Genomic DNA, 17,825 nt, shown 5'->3' on the forward strand with positions numbered 1-17,825 from the left:
TTTGCTCCTCTTCTGCCTGGAGCGTACCACAGGAGTTGGTTCACAGGGGTTCCCTCTCTGTGACTACTCTAAAATTTGAGGACTAAACCAGATGTTCTCTGGGGTATCCTTCAAATTTTCAATAATGTGACTATGATTCAGAATAATCTAGTGCAGTCTTAATACTTTGCTAATACGAGTAATAATGATAAAATATGTCTGGAAAAATTTTTGTAGGATAGAAATCTCTGCAGGATGTCACATCCGTCAGATGTGAGGCTCTTGGCCTCAGCATGTAGCAGAATCAATCAACCTGCCCTCATAGCCAGTTACTCTACTGCTACTCAATTTATATTTTCTCCTCTGCTGCAATAATGTATCTACTCATTTTTTTCTGAGCAGGGTTTTTCTCCTTTGTTTGCCTTTAGAAATCTTTCTACCATAAAAAGGTAGAAAAAAACCATATTTCATTAGACTTAGTTTTTATCATCTCTCAAAATGTTTCAATCTATTTCTTATCTAAAAGACAAACAATATAATAATTATAATGCAGATCACCTCTCTAAGTCAGCTGTATCTCAACAAGCTGTCTAAAAGCTGCAAGGCAAAAAGCCAAAGAAGAACAGTGCAGAGGGAGGCCCTGAGCATCAGCATCAGACTTAGACCCAGGTTCAAATACTAGCTCTGCCACTTACAAGTACTGGACCTTTAGAAGGTTATTTAACTGAGTTTAAGCTTCCTCAGCTATAAAATGAAGACACTAATATCTATACTGTGGGTTGGTGCAAGAGAGAATTAAAGAGTAGAGAAACCAGGACAGTAGCAGAACAAGTGTAGCTCAGTGGATGAGCGCCTGCTTCACATGTAAGTGATGCCGGATTCAACCCCCAGTACCTCCAAAACAACAACAACAAAACAAAACAAAAACAAAAACACACCAGGAGAGTATACCTAAACATTATCATCATCATCATCATCGTTATTATAAAGTGAAAGTTCATTGTCTGCTCCAGGAACTGCTTCTGGATAACATCTCGAGCAGTAGCTGCAACATGGCTCCTCTGTCACCTTCCCTCTGTCCTCTTATTCAAATAAATTGTTTTCTTAAGATCAAGAAGCAAACTGGGTAAATGAGCCTCAGAGAGAAAGCTTTAAGAGATTTTATCATTCCTATTCTATGATAGAACTTCTCAATTTCTTGGCCAGAGTTTCAACCCAGACTAGAATTCCTAGGTTCCAATCAGTTTTCTTTATAAGAATTATATTAAAACACTGACATTTTAACATAGGAAACTATTTCCCACCACAAATTTGAAGAGTAACATCAGGCTGATGTAAAGGTCCTTCTCAACTAAAACAAGAAGACAGGGTTCCTCAAATGCTGAGGAAGGTAGCCATAGCCTCCACCCATACTCTCCTCCTGGAACAATCCTGTAAAGCTAATGCTGATGCAAGTGTGACCAGTTTCTGGGCAATAAAGTGAGTGTGAGTGACCTGAAGAACTGGAAAATTTTAGAAGGAGCCCAGGGAGAGACAGCCTAATGCCAAAAACCAAGTAAGTCATCACATGATGCTGAAATCTATCAAGATAAGCTGGAAGCTAATTATATTACAAAAATAATGGGTAAAATTCTCTTATGCAGTATGATTGAAGAGAAAAACAAAGAAACGAATTTGATATGGAATTATACCTAAAAAGAAAAGAGAGAGTCTACTTAGTATGGGGGTGTGTCTGAAGAAATTGCTTAACAAGTGATTAAATAGGAAAAGACTAAAGAGTTGGGAAAAAAGAGGTGGAACCAAAGTAGATGGTATATTGATTGCCTCCAACCAGGGCAGAGAAGGGTAAAACATTATAAAAGGGATTCAAAATGCGATGGCTGCATCAACGGGCCCTTCCAAAATGATTTTGAAATCATCCTTCCTCCATTTCCCTTGCCTTTTCCCAATTTCAACCAGCCATATTCCATTGTCTAATAGTAACATAAACCTATCTGACACTAAGGGGAAACTTTTCCCTAGCACAGTATTTAAATGACAACTTACCTTTGGCTTCCCATCTCTTGAAGGTAAGGTGGAAGACCTGGCAGTGGCGGCAGCAGGGCGTTTGGGTGGGGCAGCTGGTATTAAGCCTGAAGCAAGGCTCATGGGTTTTTTATTCGACCCACCAAAGGTGGTGGGAGCTGGTTGCTTAGGGATAGAAGTGGGCTGTGTTTTGACTTTCGATGTTGAAGTCTTTGCAGGTTGAGTGGTGGCCAAAGGCTTTAGGTTGATTTGTTGGTTTTTTATTTTATGTTTAAAAGGCCAACATTAAACACACAGACAAGAATAAAAACAAATGAAAAAAAGGTATAAATTGCACAATTCAAAGTAAAATAATAAGCAATGAGGATAGACACAACTGAAAATTAGCATCCCTTTCTTCTGAGTTTAGTATAAATGGATTGACTTGGGGATAAAATTAAGAAAAATGGCAATTATTTTTAATGACAGTGCCGCAAATTCCAACAGTTTGGCTCCTGAAGATTTAAATTCAGTAATTGCTTTAAACAGCTAACTTTTGGCAGATGCAATAATTCTATAAAGAAAATCATCAGGGAACAGGTGAGTGCCTGCTTACACATGGGAGGTCTTGGGTTTGGTTCCCGGTGCCTCCTAAAAACAAAACAAAAAAGCAAACAAGCAAACAAATGAAAACCCAACTAAGGGAAGCCAATGTGGCTCAGTGGTTGAGCTTCATCTTTCCCCATATGAGGTTCTGGGTTCTATCCCTAGTACCTCAAACAAACAAACAAACAAACAAACAAAAAACCATCAGCAGGTGATGAAGCCACTATTATTTGTACCTCAATGGGGAAACATCTGCATCGTTTTAAGACCATGTTAAAACGTGGCATTCGAACTTTGCAGTAAATACCAATAAGTTTCCTAAGCTATGCTACCTTAAAAATCTGTGTTCCTGTTTCATAACTGCAGATTTAGGACTCTGCTTCAGAATAGTTGTGCAATTGTCCCCTTTTTGGTTGTTGGTGAGAATAGCAGAAGCAACCTTTATGGAACATTTCTACAGATATTCAAAGTAATAAAAGAGATTTTAAGGTTTGAGTTAGACACTATGGTAAAATGGGAACATAAAATACTTTCTAAGCATATCCAAGTTTGAGGAAGGACTCGTAACAGCTCAGAAAAAAGAAATTTCACTCATGATTCAAGCAATAGGCAGAAGATGCTACGTTTTAAAAAATTATAGCAGTAGAAGATAACCCACCATTTTGGCACTTACCTTTGTTTTCTTCTCTGGGCTTGGTGGGAGCTCCTTGTTTGGAGGGGGGGTGATGTCATTTCCGGTCACACTCACAGGAGGCTGTCCTTCTTCTGGCTTGGCTATTCCAAAAAAGGTGGGGAAGGGAATTATGCTAAGCAAAATTTCTTCATACCCATTTTGAAAATGCAAGGCTTAGCAGAGACAGACCACTACTTAGCATTTCATTCTGAAAAAATCCACAAGGCTGGTGTTGCGAAAATGCGGACAAGTTCTCATTGTGAAGGAGGACAGTTTTAGATTCCAGAGATCAGGGAGCTTGTCCCTGTGGAGAAGCAACCTAAGTGGGATTTGTACATATAATCAGTGGAAGGAAATGGCCCTTGAAGGTTGGTTTCCCTTCCCTGGAGACCATGGCAGGGGTTCTGTCACCCAAGCACTAACTCCTAGAGTACACTGGGAACAAAACCCCCTTCTAATGGAGTCTGTCTCTTAGAATAAAGCTTGCTGAGAGATGGGGTAAGAGCCAGAAAATCACTCAGTGTTCTCCCCTTACTTCCTCTCTCTGTAAAGCCTCACATCATAGAGGATGTGAGGTTAACTCAATCTAGTTCTAGCAATGCCCCAGATTCCCAACAGGACCAAGGAAGTCCATGAAACACAGCAGTTAGCCAGGGCCAGAAATAAGGTCTGCTGCTGTGCACTACTGTGGAGAGGTCACTCCAGGTTTCAAGAGGGCTACACCCGAAAGCAGTAAGATACCACCAAGGTTTATAACCTTGGCATGGAGGCAGTCATTTTAACCATGGCAAAAAATCTAAAAGCCACAAAACAGAAGAAGCTGGATGCCAGGAAAATTAAGAAAACTTCAACATGGTGAAAAATCAAACCAAAAAAAAAAAAAAACACTATTAGAAAAGTAAAAAGGCAAATGACAAACAGGAAAATACGCTTGAAACTCATACCAAAGACTTATGATATAAATAACTTCTTCCAATCAATACCTTCTACAATTGTCACTGATGCAATAGAAAAAATGGCCAAAAGACTATGCACACAGTTTACAAAAAAAGAAATCCAAATGGCCCTTGAAAATACAAAAATATGCCCACTTTCAAATATAATATGAGAAATGAAAATTACATTCAGATGTAATTTTAAATCTAACATATTGTCAAAAGTCCTAAAGTTTGAAAATAATTGTTGGGGACAATACTGGGAAACACACTGCTGATGGGTTGTGAATTGGTTCAATCCATTTGCAGGAAAATTTAGTGGTGCCTTTGAAAATTACAAATGGAGATGATTTTAATCCAGAAACCCAGTTTCTAGAAATTTATCTTAGAGACAGATTCATACATCTGCAAAATGGAAAATGTTCAGGGTTTTTTACCCAGGTCATTGCTTCTAAAAGCAAAGGAATGAAATGATCCAGTAATCTATTTTTTTTTTTTTTTTTTACAATTCAGTAACCTTTATCATTAGGAAACTAGCTAAAACATTATGGCATATCCACCAGTGTAATCCCTGAATCTGAAGCAATAAAATAAAGCATGAAGAAATTCTTTTATGACTGGTATGGAATAACTTTATTTACTAGGTGGGGGAAAAAAGCAACAAAGCAAATATGTATCACATGAAACCATTTGTATAGAAAGGGGTGGGGAGAAGAAAAAATCATTCCTATTGGAAATACACTTGTATACATGCTTTAAAAATCTTTGGAAGGAGTATGATGAAACCAAACAATGGTAACCTAATTTTTTTTAGGGTGTATGGTGGATTGAAGCGTGTCCCCCAGTTTGGAATGTGCTTGGATTTGTTCCGCATTCCGGAGGGTGTGGACCTATAGTACGTTAAGATTGCTTTAAGATGTTACTCCAGTTAATGTTTAACCAGGCAGGCTTTAATCTGGATTACTGGATTCCTGTAGAAGCAGAATAAATGTTGGACAATGAGAGAAGCCATGGGGGAACAGTCTGAAGGTGAAAGTCAACAGAACCCGGATAAGAAAAGTCAGATGCCTCCAGGTACGCTGCCATATGATAGAAAAGCCAAGGAACCCCAAAGATCATCAAGCAGCTGGAAGATGCTGACTCCAGGAGGAAGCAGGCCTCCGAAACTGTGAGCCAATACATTCTTGTTGTTATGTCAACCTATTATATAGTGTTTGTTTTAGCAGTCAGGAAACTAAAATAGGGGGAGGCTAGGAGACTTGTTAAAGAATGCTTTATTTTGAAATAATGATAGATTCACAGGAAGTTGCAAAGAAATGTACCAGGAGGTTCTATGTACCCTTCACCTCACCTTCCTGAATGTTAATGTCTTGTATAACTATAGTACACTAAATTCTAGCAGTATGAATGGACGATCTTGGTCTGAAATGAACAAACATGGATTATTTGGAATGTACTGTTTAATTTCCAAGTGTTGAAGAGTTTCCTGTGATCTTTGTTATTGGATTATAATTAATTCATTATGGTGAGAGAATATATATTCTTTTATCGTTTCAATTTTTAAAAATTTACTGACATTTCTTTTATGACCCAGGACCCATCTTGGTGAAAGTTCCATGGACATTTGAAAAGGATGTGTACTCTGCTATTGCTGAACTAAGCATTCAACTAGATCCTGTTGTTTGATGGTGTTGTTATATTCTTATATACCTTTACTAATATTCAGTCTAGTGGTTCTATATTTCTTAAAGTGGGGTGCAGAAACCCCCAACTATAACTGTGGATTTGTTTTATGTATTTTGAAGCTCTTTTGTTTGGAGCATACATATTTAGGATCACTAGTCTTCTTGGTCAAGTGATCCTTTATTTTTTGCTCTGAAATCTGCTTTGTCAGATATTAATGTAGCTAACTCCTGCTTTTTCCCCAAAATCAATGTTTTGTTTTTAAGATTTATTTATGCCTGCCACCCTCCCCCCCATTGTTTGTGGTCACTGTCTGCTCTCAGCGTCCATTTGCTGTGTGCTCTGTGTTTGCTCATCTTCTCTTCAGGAGGCACCAGGAACCAAACCCAGGACCTCCCATATGGAAGAGAGGTGCTTAATCACCTGAGCCACCTCCACTCCTTGGTTTGTTGTGCCTCTCTTTGTCTTTCCTCTGAGCCACATCTGCTTCCCCAAATCAATGCTAATATATCTTTTCCCATTCTACTTTTTTTTTTTTAGGATTAATTTTATTTTTTTCTACCCACGCCCTTGTTGTTTTTTACTTGCTGTGTTTGTTCGTCTTCCTTGTTTCTTTAGGAGGCACTGGGAGCTGAACCCAGGACCTCTGATGTGGGAGGGAGGTGCCTAATTGCTTTAGCCACCTCCACTCCCTGCTTATTTTGTGTGTCTCTCATTATGTTTTCCCTCTCTGCATCTCTCGTTGCATCATCTTGTAGTGTCAGCTCGCTGCACCTGCTGGTTGCATTAGCTCACTGTCTTCTTTAGGAGGCACCGGGAACCTCTGCTCCTTGCTTTGTTGGGTCTTTCATTATGTTTTTCTTCTTGTGTCTCTTATGTGTCAGCTTGCTGTGCCTGCCCATCACGCCAGTTCGCTGTCTTCTTTAGGTGGCATCAGATTCAAACCAGCGACCTCCCATGTGGTAGGGTGGGAGCCCAGTCGCCTGAGCCACATCTACTTCTCTATTCTACTTTCAGACTACATATGTTATATGTTTAACATGAGTTTCTTGTAGATAATATACTTGGGTCATGATTTTTAAAATCAACTTCTCCAATTTGTCTGATGAGTGTAGTATTTAGATCATTTTCATTTTAAGTAGTTTTTGAAATGTTAGGGTTTAAGCCTGCCATTTTATTTTTTGGTCCCTGTTTTTTCACTCTATTCTTCTGTTTCTCTTTTCTTGCTTTCCTATGGGGTACTTGAACATTCTTTAGAATTTCAGGTTTTTGTTTTTTTTTTTTAAAACAACCTCTTGTGTCAAGGGTTGACTTTCAATAGATGGCAGTGAGAGCCAGGTTGTCTGGAAGCAGGTCATCTTTAAGTGGTTTAGCACCAGGTTCCTCCAAATGTGTGGTGTGTAACGGGCGAAAGGGTAGCCCCCTTTCACAGGACGAGGGGCTCTCCACACTGGACCCTAGTCCCGACACACAGTGGTGGGTGCTGCATGCACAGGCATGCACGATGGCTATCCGAGGCCAAATGAGGCTCTGCAGTGCTGCTGATCATTCCAACTGGGCGGGATTCTGACTTAGAAGTGTTCAGTCACGATTCCACAGATGGTAGCTTTGCCCACTGGCTCCTCAGCCAAGCACATACACCAATCTGAATTTCCTTTCATACTAAGGATTTTAGTGTTTTTGAGTACATTGCTTTGTATAGTTCTCCATGTATTACAATATACATATATAATTTATCACAGTCCACCAATATAAACATTTTGCCACTTTAAATGAAGCATTAATACCTTACTTCCTTTTAGGGTCTTTGCCCATACCACTTTTAAATAGAATGTCTTAAATATTTCTTCTTCATACATTGAGCACATCAGATGGTGTTATAGCTTTCCTTTCTCTAAGAATGTCTATTTCCTCTTCATTTCTTAAGGATAGTTTCATCAGATATAGAATCTACAGTTGATAGTTCCTTTCTTTTAGCACTTGAAAAATGTTGTGCCATTCCTACCTGCAATGGTTTCTGATAAGAAATCTGAATTGCTAGTCTCCTACTATAGGTAATAACATCATTTCTCTCAGCATGCTTTTAAGATTTCTTTTGTATTTTGTTTTCAAAGTTTAATTATGATGTACCTTGACATGGCTTTCTTTGTGTTTATCCTATTTGGAGTTAGCTCTGTTTCTGAAACCAGTAGGCGTCTATCTTTTGTCAAATTTGGAAGTTTTCAGTTATTATTTCTTCAAATAGTTGCTCAGTGCTACATTCTTTCTCTTCTTTTTCTGGGATTCCGATGATAGAAATATTAGATCTTATATGCTCAAACAGCTAAAGGAAAACATAAAAGAACTAAAGCAAACTGGGAAATGATGACCACAAAAAGAATATAAATAGAGAGATGGAAATTATGAAAAGGAACCAAACATAGCTGAAGATCATAATATCAGATGTAAAAAAAATTCTGAAGAGGGATTCAAAACAGTAAACTGGAGTTGGCAGAAGAAAGAATTAGTGAGCTTGAAAATATGACCATTGAAATCATACAGTCCAAGGATCAGAAAGAGTGAACAATGAAAAGTTCAGAGCTTGAGGAACCTGTGGGATACCTTCAAGTGTAATAAAGTGTAATAATATACATATTGTGGGAATCTCAGAAGGAGAAGAGAGAAAGGAACAGAGGGAACATTCAAGAAATAATGACTGAAAACTTCCCAAAATTTAAGAAAAGACATGAATATGCACATCCAAGATGCTCAATTAACTCCAAATAGCATACACCCAAATAGACCCAAATCGCATCACATTATAACCAACCTGTCAAATGACAAAGATACAGAGAGAATTCTGAAAGCCACAAGAGAGAAGGAGTGTGTCATGTTCAAGGCAATCTCATTAAGATTAAGTGCCGATTTCTCATCAGAAACCAAAGCAAGAAACCAGTGGATTTACATTTTAGCCTACAGATGTTTATACATTTTTGGTGAAATTTAACATGACCTATATCCGTCATTGCACGATCTTTTGGAACACTTCCACTGTAGTGGGGGAGAGTGCAAATTACAATGTAAACTATAATCCACACAGTGCAGCGGTGCTCCAAAATGTATTCACCAAATACAATGAATGTGCCACAACGATGAAAGAGGCTGTTGATGTGGAGGAGTGGGGTGGGTGGGGTGCGGGGTATATGAGAACCTCTTATATTTTTTAATGTAACATTTTTTGTGATCTATGTATCTTAAAAAAAATACAATAAAAAAGATTAAAAAAAAAAAAGCAGTGGAAAGACATATTTAAAGTGGAGAAAGCAGAAAACTGCCAACCAAAAATTCTGTACATGACAAAACTCTCTTTCAAAAATGAGGAAGGAATTAAGACTCCCAAATAAAAGCTGAGGGAGTTTGTCACCATTAGACTGGCCTGATAAGAAATGTTAAAGGGAATTCTGTAGGTTGAAAAGGGCACTTGACAATTGGCTGAAGGCCCATGAAGAAATAAAGGCCACCAGTAAAGAGAATGACATGGGTAAACATAAATACCAGTACTACTGTAATTTTGATTTGTAACTCCACTATTTTACTTTCTATAAGATCCAAAAGGCAAATACAAAAAATATAATGATAAATAAATGGTTTGGACTCATTATGTATAAATATGTAATCTATGAAAAGAACTACATAAACACAGGGAGGGGACAAGAGGATGACAGGAACATAGTTTATATATGTTGCTGAAGTTAAGTTAGTATCAAAGGAAACAAGATTGTTATAGGTTTAGGATGTTAATTTTAAGCCTCATGGTAACCACGAAGAAAATATCAGAGAATATGCATACTCATAGAGCAGAAAGTAGAGTATATATAGAGTATAGGTAAATAGGGGTGAGGAGCAGGGACAATGGGAAATTAACTGGGAAGTTAATGTAAAAGAGTGCTTCTCTTCTTTGTAATTGAAAAGTTCTTAAGAAAGTAACCCATAAACACAAGTCATTTTTCCTTTACTTAATGTGAGCTATTTAGGCTTCATACCTTTGCTTACATGAGTCCTTTTGCCCGGAAAACTTTCCCTCTGCATTGTTAGGCGTCCTAGGTTTCTAAGGCCCAATTCAAACACCTTCTCCTCCAAAAAATTTCCATTATTCACATCCTTCCACCCCAAAGCACTATTTATCCATCTCTCATGTCACTTATAACAATTAACTTTATATTACATGTATTTATCTATCACCCTGACTATATTATAAGTTGCCTGAGGACAAGGACAACTTCTAGTGCCCAGATAAGTGATTGATACTTGGTAGGCACTTAAAAATGACATGTTCAATGAACGATTCTTTATATATTTTTTCTACTAGTGTTTTAGAAGAGTCCGCATTCAAACATTTATTGGAGCCCACATTCAAACATTTATTGGGTGAGCTGATCATTGAATTTGTCAATTTCGAAGGTCTTCTAGTAGCCTGAATGATCTTTTTTGAAAACAAAAACAAAAATATTGACTCATCATCACCTAGCACATATATGGCACAACCAGGGCACCTGAGAATCAATGAAAAGATGACATAATCCTTCTGATGAGGAGCTTACAGTTCTGCAACAGCTAGAAGTAAGCAACAGCATAGGCTATCCAGGTTCTTGTGATCCTGGAGTCATAAAAAATCACAGAGGAACTAAGGGTAAGAAGAAGTTTCTCTGCACATCTTCATTTTTAAAATGCCAGTCTTCAAGGGGTCTTTCCTCACTGTTCCTCTTACCACTACCCTAGAAAATAAATGTCACTTCATATTTTAAGAGAAAAGAATTGAAGGCTTGTGGGAAGATGACAGAGTAGGACGTTCCAGGAATCAGTCTCTCCACCAAAACAACTATTGAACTGACAGGAACTGTCAGAATCGACTATTTACACTCTGGAGTCCAGTGGACCACTGTGCAGCATATCCAAGGAAGGGCTGAAGGATAGTGAATTTCACCCTCCATGCAGTGACTACCATTTCCCATCCTCCAACCATGTGGCAGGCAGGAGTAAGGACTGCAGTTTGGGCTCCTGTTGTAGCATGCTGGTTCCAGGATAGTCTATAAGAGCTTGCCCTCCAAAATCCAGGGGAGCCAATTACTGCTTTGAATCAACTACTTCAGATTATTGGGGAGGGGTCACGTGGCAGGGACTCTGAGGGTACCCGTTGTTCGAACCCCATTAGGCAAAATTGGCAGAGTAGTCTAAAAGAGGCAGAACCTTTTTTTTTTCCTTTCTCTTTTCTCTTCCCATACCAAATTTGGAAGCAAAAATACTTTGGATAAGTCAGAGATTGATGGCTTCAGCCTTCAATAACAACAACAACAACAACAACAACAAACACCTATTAACAGTAATCCCAGAGGAGTGGGTCAACTAGATTTCTAGAGTTAAAACAACATAATACTCAGAATTTTCAGTTCTCAACAAAAAAATTGCTAAACACAAAGAAACAAGAAAGTATGACCTATTCACAGGAAAAAAAAAAAGAATTTGCCAGAAACCATCCCTGAGGAAGATCATATACTGGTACTATTAGTCAAAGACTTGAAATCAACTGCCTTAAATACGTGCAACAACCTAAACAAAACCGCACACAAAGAACTAAAGGGAATCTGGAAAACATGGGAGGTTTGATCCTGGGGCCTCCTGGTAAAGGCGTGCCTGCGCCGCAAGCCAGCAAGCGATGCGGCAAGATGATGATGCAACAAAAGAGATGCAGGGGAGAGTCAAGATGCAACAGAAGCCAGGGACTAAGGTGGTACAAGCAACAGGGAACCTCTCTCCCACATCTGAGGTTTCCAGGATTGAATTCCGGAGAAGCCTAGAGGAGAAAACAAGGAGAGAAGACAAAAAGAAACAGATACAAAAGATCACACAGCAAAACAGACAGACAGCAAAACAGCAGGGTGGGAGGATGGAGATAAAAAGAAAAAGACATGAAAAACTCACTAGATGGATTCAACAATGGATTTGAATCAGAAAAAGAATCACCAAACTTGAAGACATGACGATTGAAATTATCCAGTGTGAGGATTAGAAAAATGAACAGAGCCTCAGGGACCAGTGGGTCACCATTGACAATACAAGAATACACATCACCAAATCCCATAAGGACAAAAGAAAGAGAAAGGGGCTGAAAAAGTATTTGAAGAAACAATAACCAGGGAACCAAACGTGGCTCAACTGATAGAGTGTCTACCTATCATATGGGAGGGTCCAGGGTTTAATACCCAGGGCCACCCGACCTGTGTGGTGAGCTGGCCTGTATGCAGAGCTGTTGCTCACAAGGAGTGCTGTGACATGCAGGGGCACCCCCGCGTTGGGGTGCCCCATGTGCAAGGAGTATGCTCTGCAAGGAGAGCCACCCCATTTAAAAAAAGTGCAGCTTGCCCAGGAGTGGCGCCACATACACAGAGAGCTGACGCAGCAGATGACACAACAGAAAAGAGATGCAGTTTCCCGGTGCCGCTGAGGGTGCAAGCAGACACAGAAGAACACACTGTGAGTGGACAGAGAGAGCAGGCAATGGGGGTCAGGGGAAGGGGAGAGAAATAAATAAAATAAATTTAAAAAAAAAAAAAAAGGAAAAGAAACAATAACAACAAAAAAAAAATACCCAAATCTGATGATAGACATGAATACAGACATCGAGGAAGCTCAATGAATTCCAAGCAGGATAGATTCCAAGAAATGTATACCAAAACAGATTATAGTGAAATTGTCAAAATCCAAAGACAAGAAAGAAGCAACTTATCACAAACAAGGGATGCCCAATAGAGTAACAGCAGATTTTCCATCAAAAACACAGAGGTCAGAAGACAGTGAGATGATATATTTAAAATTCTTAAGGAAAAAACTGTCAACCAAGAAATCTATATCCAGCAAAATTATCTTTCCAAAATGAAGGAGAAATTAAGACATTTACATATAACAAAGGTGAAAGAGATCATTACCAGAAGACATGCCCTACAAGAAATGCTAAAGGGAGTCATTCAGGGTGAAATAAAGATGACAGACAGTAACCCAAGGCCATGAGAGGAAATAAAGAACACTGGTAAAGGTATCTATATAGCTAAATAAAAAACCCTATATTATTGCTTAATCCCCTCTCACCAAATGACTTAACAGACACGTGTAAACAACATTTTAAATCTATGTTAATGGGCATAAAACATATAAAGTTGTAATCTGAGGCAATAACAATATAAAGGAGGAGGGAAGGAGATATATAGGAATAGAAAATTATCAAGGTAACAACTAAGAAAATAATTTTCAAATATGGAGAGGAAATAAGTAGGAAATCAAAATGGTACATGACCAAAAAATAAATAAAAACAATAATGGACAACTGCAATGGACATTTAGATTTTACATCAAAAGCACAAGCAACAAAAGAAAAAAATATAAAATGAACTTCATCAAAATTTAAAACTTTTTTCATCAAAAGACATTAAGAAAGTGAAAAGACACCCTACTGAATGGGAGAAAGTATTCAGAAATCATATATCTGATAAGGGTTTTTAAATATCCAGAATATATAAAGAAATCCTACAACTCAACAACAAAAAGACAACCCAATTAAAAAAATGGGCCAAAGAGTTGAGTAGATATCTAAAGAAGATATTCAAATGGCCAAAAAACATATGAAAAGATGATCGACAGCCTTAACCATTAAAGAAATGCCAAGTGAAACTACTACGAGATACCTCTTCATACCAACTAGGATGGCTATTAATTTTAAAAAGCTGAAAATATCAAGTGTTGGCAAGGATGCAGAGAAATAGGAACCCTCATACATTATTTCTGGGAATGCAAAATGGTGCAGCCACTGTTGAAAACTGTGTAGTGGTTCCTCAGAAAGTTAAATACAGAATTACCATATGACCCGGCAATTTCACTCCAAGGTACATGAGCAAAAGAACTGAAAGCAGGGAGTCAAATAGATATTTATTTGTACACTAACACTTATAGCAGCACTACTCATAATACTCAAAAGGTAGAAGCATCCCAAGTGTGCCTCAACAGTTAAACAAAATGTGGTATATACATACACACACTGAAATATTACTCGGTCACATGTTGATGTGGGAGTAGGGTGTGGGGTATGGGGTGTATGGGAACATCTTATATTTTTTAATGTAACGTTTTCTGTGATCTATGTATCTCCCAAAAAATATAATAAAAAATTTTTAAAAAAAAAGGAATGGAATTTTGATATATGCTAAAACAAGGATGAACCTTGAAAACATCATGTGGAGTGAAATAAGCCAGATACACATAAAAAACAAATATTATATGATCTCACCTATAGGATATACCTACAAAGAAATTTCTTAGAGACAGATGGTATTAACAGATAATAAAAGTAGTGTGCAGGGAGAAGCAGGGGAGTCACTGCTTACCGTACACAAAGTATCTGCTTGAGCTGTTCACAAAGCTGGGATATTGGTGACAGTTGCACAATATTGTGAATGTTATTAATGCCACTGAATTACATACTTGAAAGAGGTTAAAATGGGAAATTCTAAATTGTATGTATGTTACTACAACAAAAAGTTTTTTTTTTTAAAGAGAAAAAGTAAAAATTCTCCTAAAAATATACTGAGAGGAATAAATATTAGAAAAAATACATCCCAGGAACACAGCATTTTTTTTTTTAAACGAGCAAAACATTTTAAATCCCTATTAACAAGCTCATGAATCACGGCCCTTTGTGCTTATACCAGACTCAGAGAAAAACAAGCTTTTTTAGACCACCATCAATAAGACCTGAGGGGGATGGGGAGAGAAGAAAAGGGTCAGGAAGAAAGACACAGGAGGTGGCCACAAAGACCACAGCATTTAGCTGTTTATTAGGTTGCAAGTCTCTCTTCTTCTCTCCTCTTTCCCTTTCTTCTCCCTCTTCACACAAATCCTCCCAACATATGTACAGAAAGAGAACACTAGAAGAAAGACTGGGTCAAACACAAAGATCAAGAAAAGAATACTAAACAGCCCAGCTTTAAAAGGTTCTTTTTCTGCTTAAACAAAAGTAAAATGTTCTGACAAGCAAAACGGAAGACAGAACTTACACCCAGATTGTGCTACTTTAGTAAGAGGAGGTGAATGCTGATAAAACACATTGTGAATCTAACAAAGTGACAGATTTTCAAGCCAGGGAATCAATCAGTTTTGATTGGATGATTTAGAGCTCAGGAATCATTTGGTTCAAACCAACAGGGAGCTGAGGGGTGGGAGGATGAGGATGGGGTGGGTAGGGCAACATGGTCAAGGAGCTCTTTTTTATGGGCACCACCCTCTGACCCCACCTCAACCCCAACCCCATCAGTCTACATCCTCAGCCTATACTATTGTCACGCCAGCAGACTTTCAGGATGACCCAGCTAGATTCATTTTAGTTCGCTCCCAGCAACCTTCCAATGCAAGGGAATTAAGCTTCCCCCAGGCAGTCACAGGCTCCATGAGTAACAAACTGCCTAACATTCCTGCCTGTAATCTGTCACTTTGGTTCCTTCCTTGCTATCTCCTTGTTCCCCATGGAGGCAAAATTTAGAAACATACCATCACATGGGGTCTCTTCATACAGGAACAACGGAGTGCTATGGGTTGCAGTGACCTCAATTTCTGTCTTCCCTGTCAGGGCTGCCTGTCCTGGCTGTTTCTTACCTCCCTGGCAGGCTTGAGAGCATGAATCAGTCCTTGTTTCACTAATAGCTTCTATTCCCTTTTTCTTGCTGCTTATTTCAGGAATCTGCTCCAGCTTACTATGGAGATGTAACAAAGCAGTACTCAGTTCCTTCTTCCCAGAGCTGCTGCTGCTGCTGTTGACGACAAAGTGGGTCACTTCTTCTCTCTTCATGGCCACTGGTTCCTCGCAGATAAAGGGAGGTATTTCTTTAGTAGACAGGACGAGTTCCCCAGGGCTCAATCTACAGATGGGTGTCTGCTCCTCAGCCACTGTCATGGAGCGCTTCATTGCAGGAACCCCCAGTTTCCTGGGCATAGGATTTGGCATTGGGTCACTGGTGGGAGGCAGCAGGACAAAAGAAAGCTCTTCTCGGGCAGGGAGTGCAGGGTACTTATCTGCAAGGTCGACAGGTGGAGGAACTGAGAGATGCGAACATTCAGACAGGGCACGGCGCATTGCTTTTTTCTGCTGGGGGGCTTGGGTGAGCAAAGCCCCCGCTTCGGTAGAACTCAATTTCTCCAACTCCTTATCATGGCCTCTGATGTAAGAGCTTGTATTCAAATATTCCTGAGCAAACTCCACCATAGTGATTGGTGGAATGGCAGTGGGTGAATGCTCAATATTGGGGGCAGGGAGGGTTCCAGCCACCGGTAATAGAGATTCACATTTAAGGTCCCCAGAGTTATCAGGCACAACCCCAAGGGCCAGACAGCCAGGGTTGATGCCATCCTCCTTCTTTCCTGGAGTTGCTTCCCTTGAGCCCAGAGGGCCTTGAGGCATGGGATGAAAGTTGGGGTTCCAAACACTGGTTTCCTGCTCCTTAACATACCTGGTAGAGATGTCAGCAGCCCCAGGGAAATCCAGGTCTGGCTGGCTCTTGGTCTCTAGCCCATTGTTCCCTTCCACCTTTTCTTGAACTGTAGTGGCTTTATTTTTGTCTGGCCAACCTACGGGTCCCAGATGGAACTGGGCTGTCTTCTGGTATGCCAAGTTCCCCGCTGATGGAGGGCAGGTTTCTGAAATCACGTACCTGCTCTCAAGGTGACCCGAGGTTGCTCGATACTCCTTGTCCCGTACTTCAATGCTGAGTTCTTTGTCTAGCTTCCCCTCAAAGAAGCAGAGCTTATTCTGCTCCAGGAAGCTGGCATTCTTCTTAAGCCCGTCTTTCGGCTGCCCATCCATGCTGATCTCATTCAGCCTGATCTCATTCAGTTTGTTCTCTGTCCTCTGCCACTCAAATCCGGCTTGACTGATTTCTTTTGGGGAGTCCATCTGGCACTCTGTAGGCTTGCCCTTACACAGCTGTCCATACGCAGCAGTGAGAGAGGCTGGCTGCTTGTCTGAGAGCGACATTGTCTCTTTCACAGCTCTCCCCCCCTCACTCCTGGAGCTCTAACACCACCTATGATCACACAGAGCTTGCAGTGACATCACACCAAGTCCCCAGTATTCATGACAAAACTCACCCCCCCATCCCTCTCTCTCAAGCAGCTGGATGCTAAATGTATTTATTGGTGTGAAGAAAAGAAAGGAAGAGAGAGAAAGGAAGGAACCTCCTGCTTTCTGCACAACCAAATGCCACTGTTAAATTGAAAATGTAATTTCCTGTTAACTAGGCTGCTTAGATCTACAATTTAAAACACAGTATGGTGCCAATCTGAGCACTGAAGACAGTAATTATTCCAGCTTTCACTGATTCACTGATATAGATACATGTATACCCACACATCCACTTATCTGATACTATGCCCACTCTACCACATTCACCCACTCAAAAAACTGTTTTAAAAATAAGTAAGACTCATTTGCCTATCCTCAGCCATAATAAGCCTTTCTGAGCATTTCAGAAAATTGCTCAAATCTTCCCTTAAACAAAAAAACCTTCAATGAAGCATCAAAATCGGAGGCATTCATTTCTTAGAGGAAGAGTGGGTTTGCTGTCATAGCAACTTATCAAATTCACTTGAAAACTAATGTGGATGGGGACCTCAAAGCCCAGAGTATGCTCGTAAGCTCTGCGTTGTGGAACAGTTTAATAAATGGTTCATCTAAAGACATTCAGCAATCAGAGTTTGGGGACATATATTCCAGTGACAAGATACTTGTCAGACAACACATCATTCCCATTTTCACTCCTCTCCCTGCTCCTTGTTGGTTCCTGGGATGAGCTGGCTCACTTCCCCTCAACCAGCCCTTCTCTTCAGCTGCAATGTGAACACACTGGGGCAGTCCATCTTCTTTTTGCCTC

At 39.6% G+C, this 17,825-nt stretch overlaps 1 protein-coding gene across 7 annotated transcripts in view; it reads right to left on the bottom strand.

Annotated features, from left to right (window-relative positions):
• The window catches only part of MAP4 (microtubule associated protein 4), a 255,102-nt gene that overhangs the window by 16,770 nt on the left and 220,507 nt on the right, over window positions 1–17,825 (bottom strand). For all 7 annotated transcript variants that reach the window (XM_071212051.1, XM_071212054.1, XM_071212053.1 and 4 more), the window contains 2 exons: window positions 3,263–3,363; window positions 2,026–2,241 (listed from right to left, as the gene is read on the bottom strand). In XM_071212051.1, the coding sequence (XP_071068152.1) occupies window positions 2,026–2,241; window positions 3,263–3,363 (317 nt within the window). The remainder of the gene's footprint in view (window positions 1–2,025; window positions 2,242–3,262; window positions 3,364–17,825) is intronic.

Source organism: Dasypus novemcinctus, chromosome 26 (assembly GCF_030445035.2).
Source record: "Dasypus novemcinctus isolate mDasNov1 chromosome 26, mDasNov1.1.hap2, whole genome shotgun sequence".
NCBI classification, from domain to species: domain Eukaryota; kingdom Metazoa; phylum Chordata; class Mammalia; order Cingulata; family Dasypodidae; genus Dasypus; species Dasypus novemcinctus.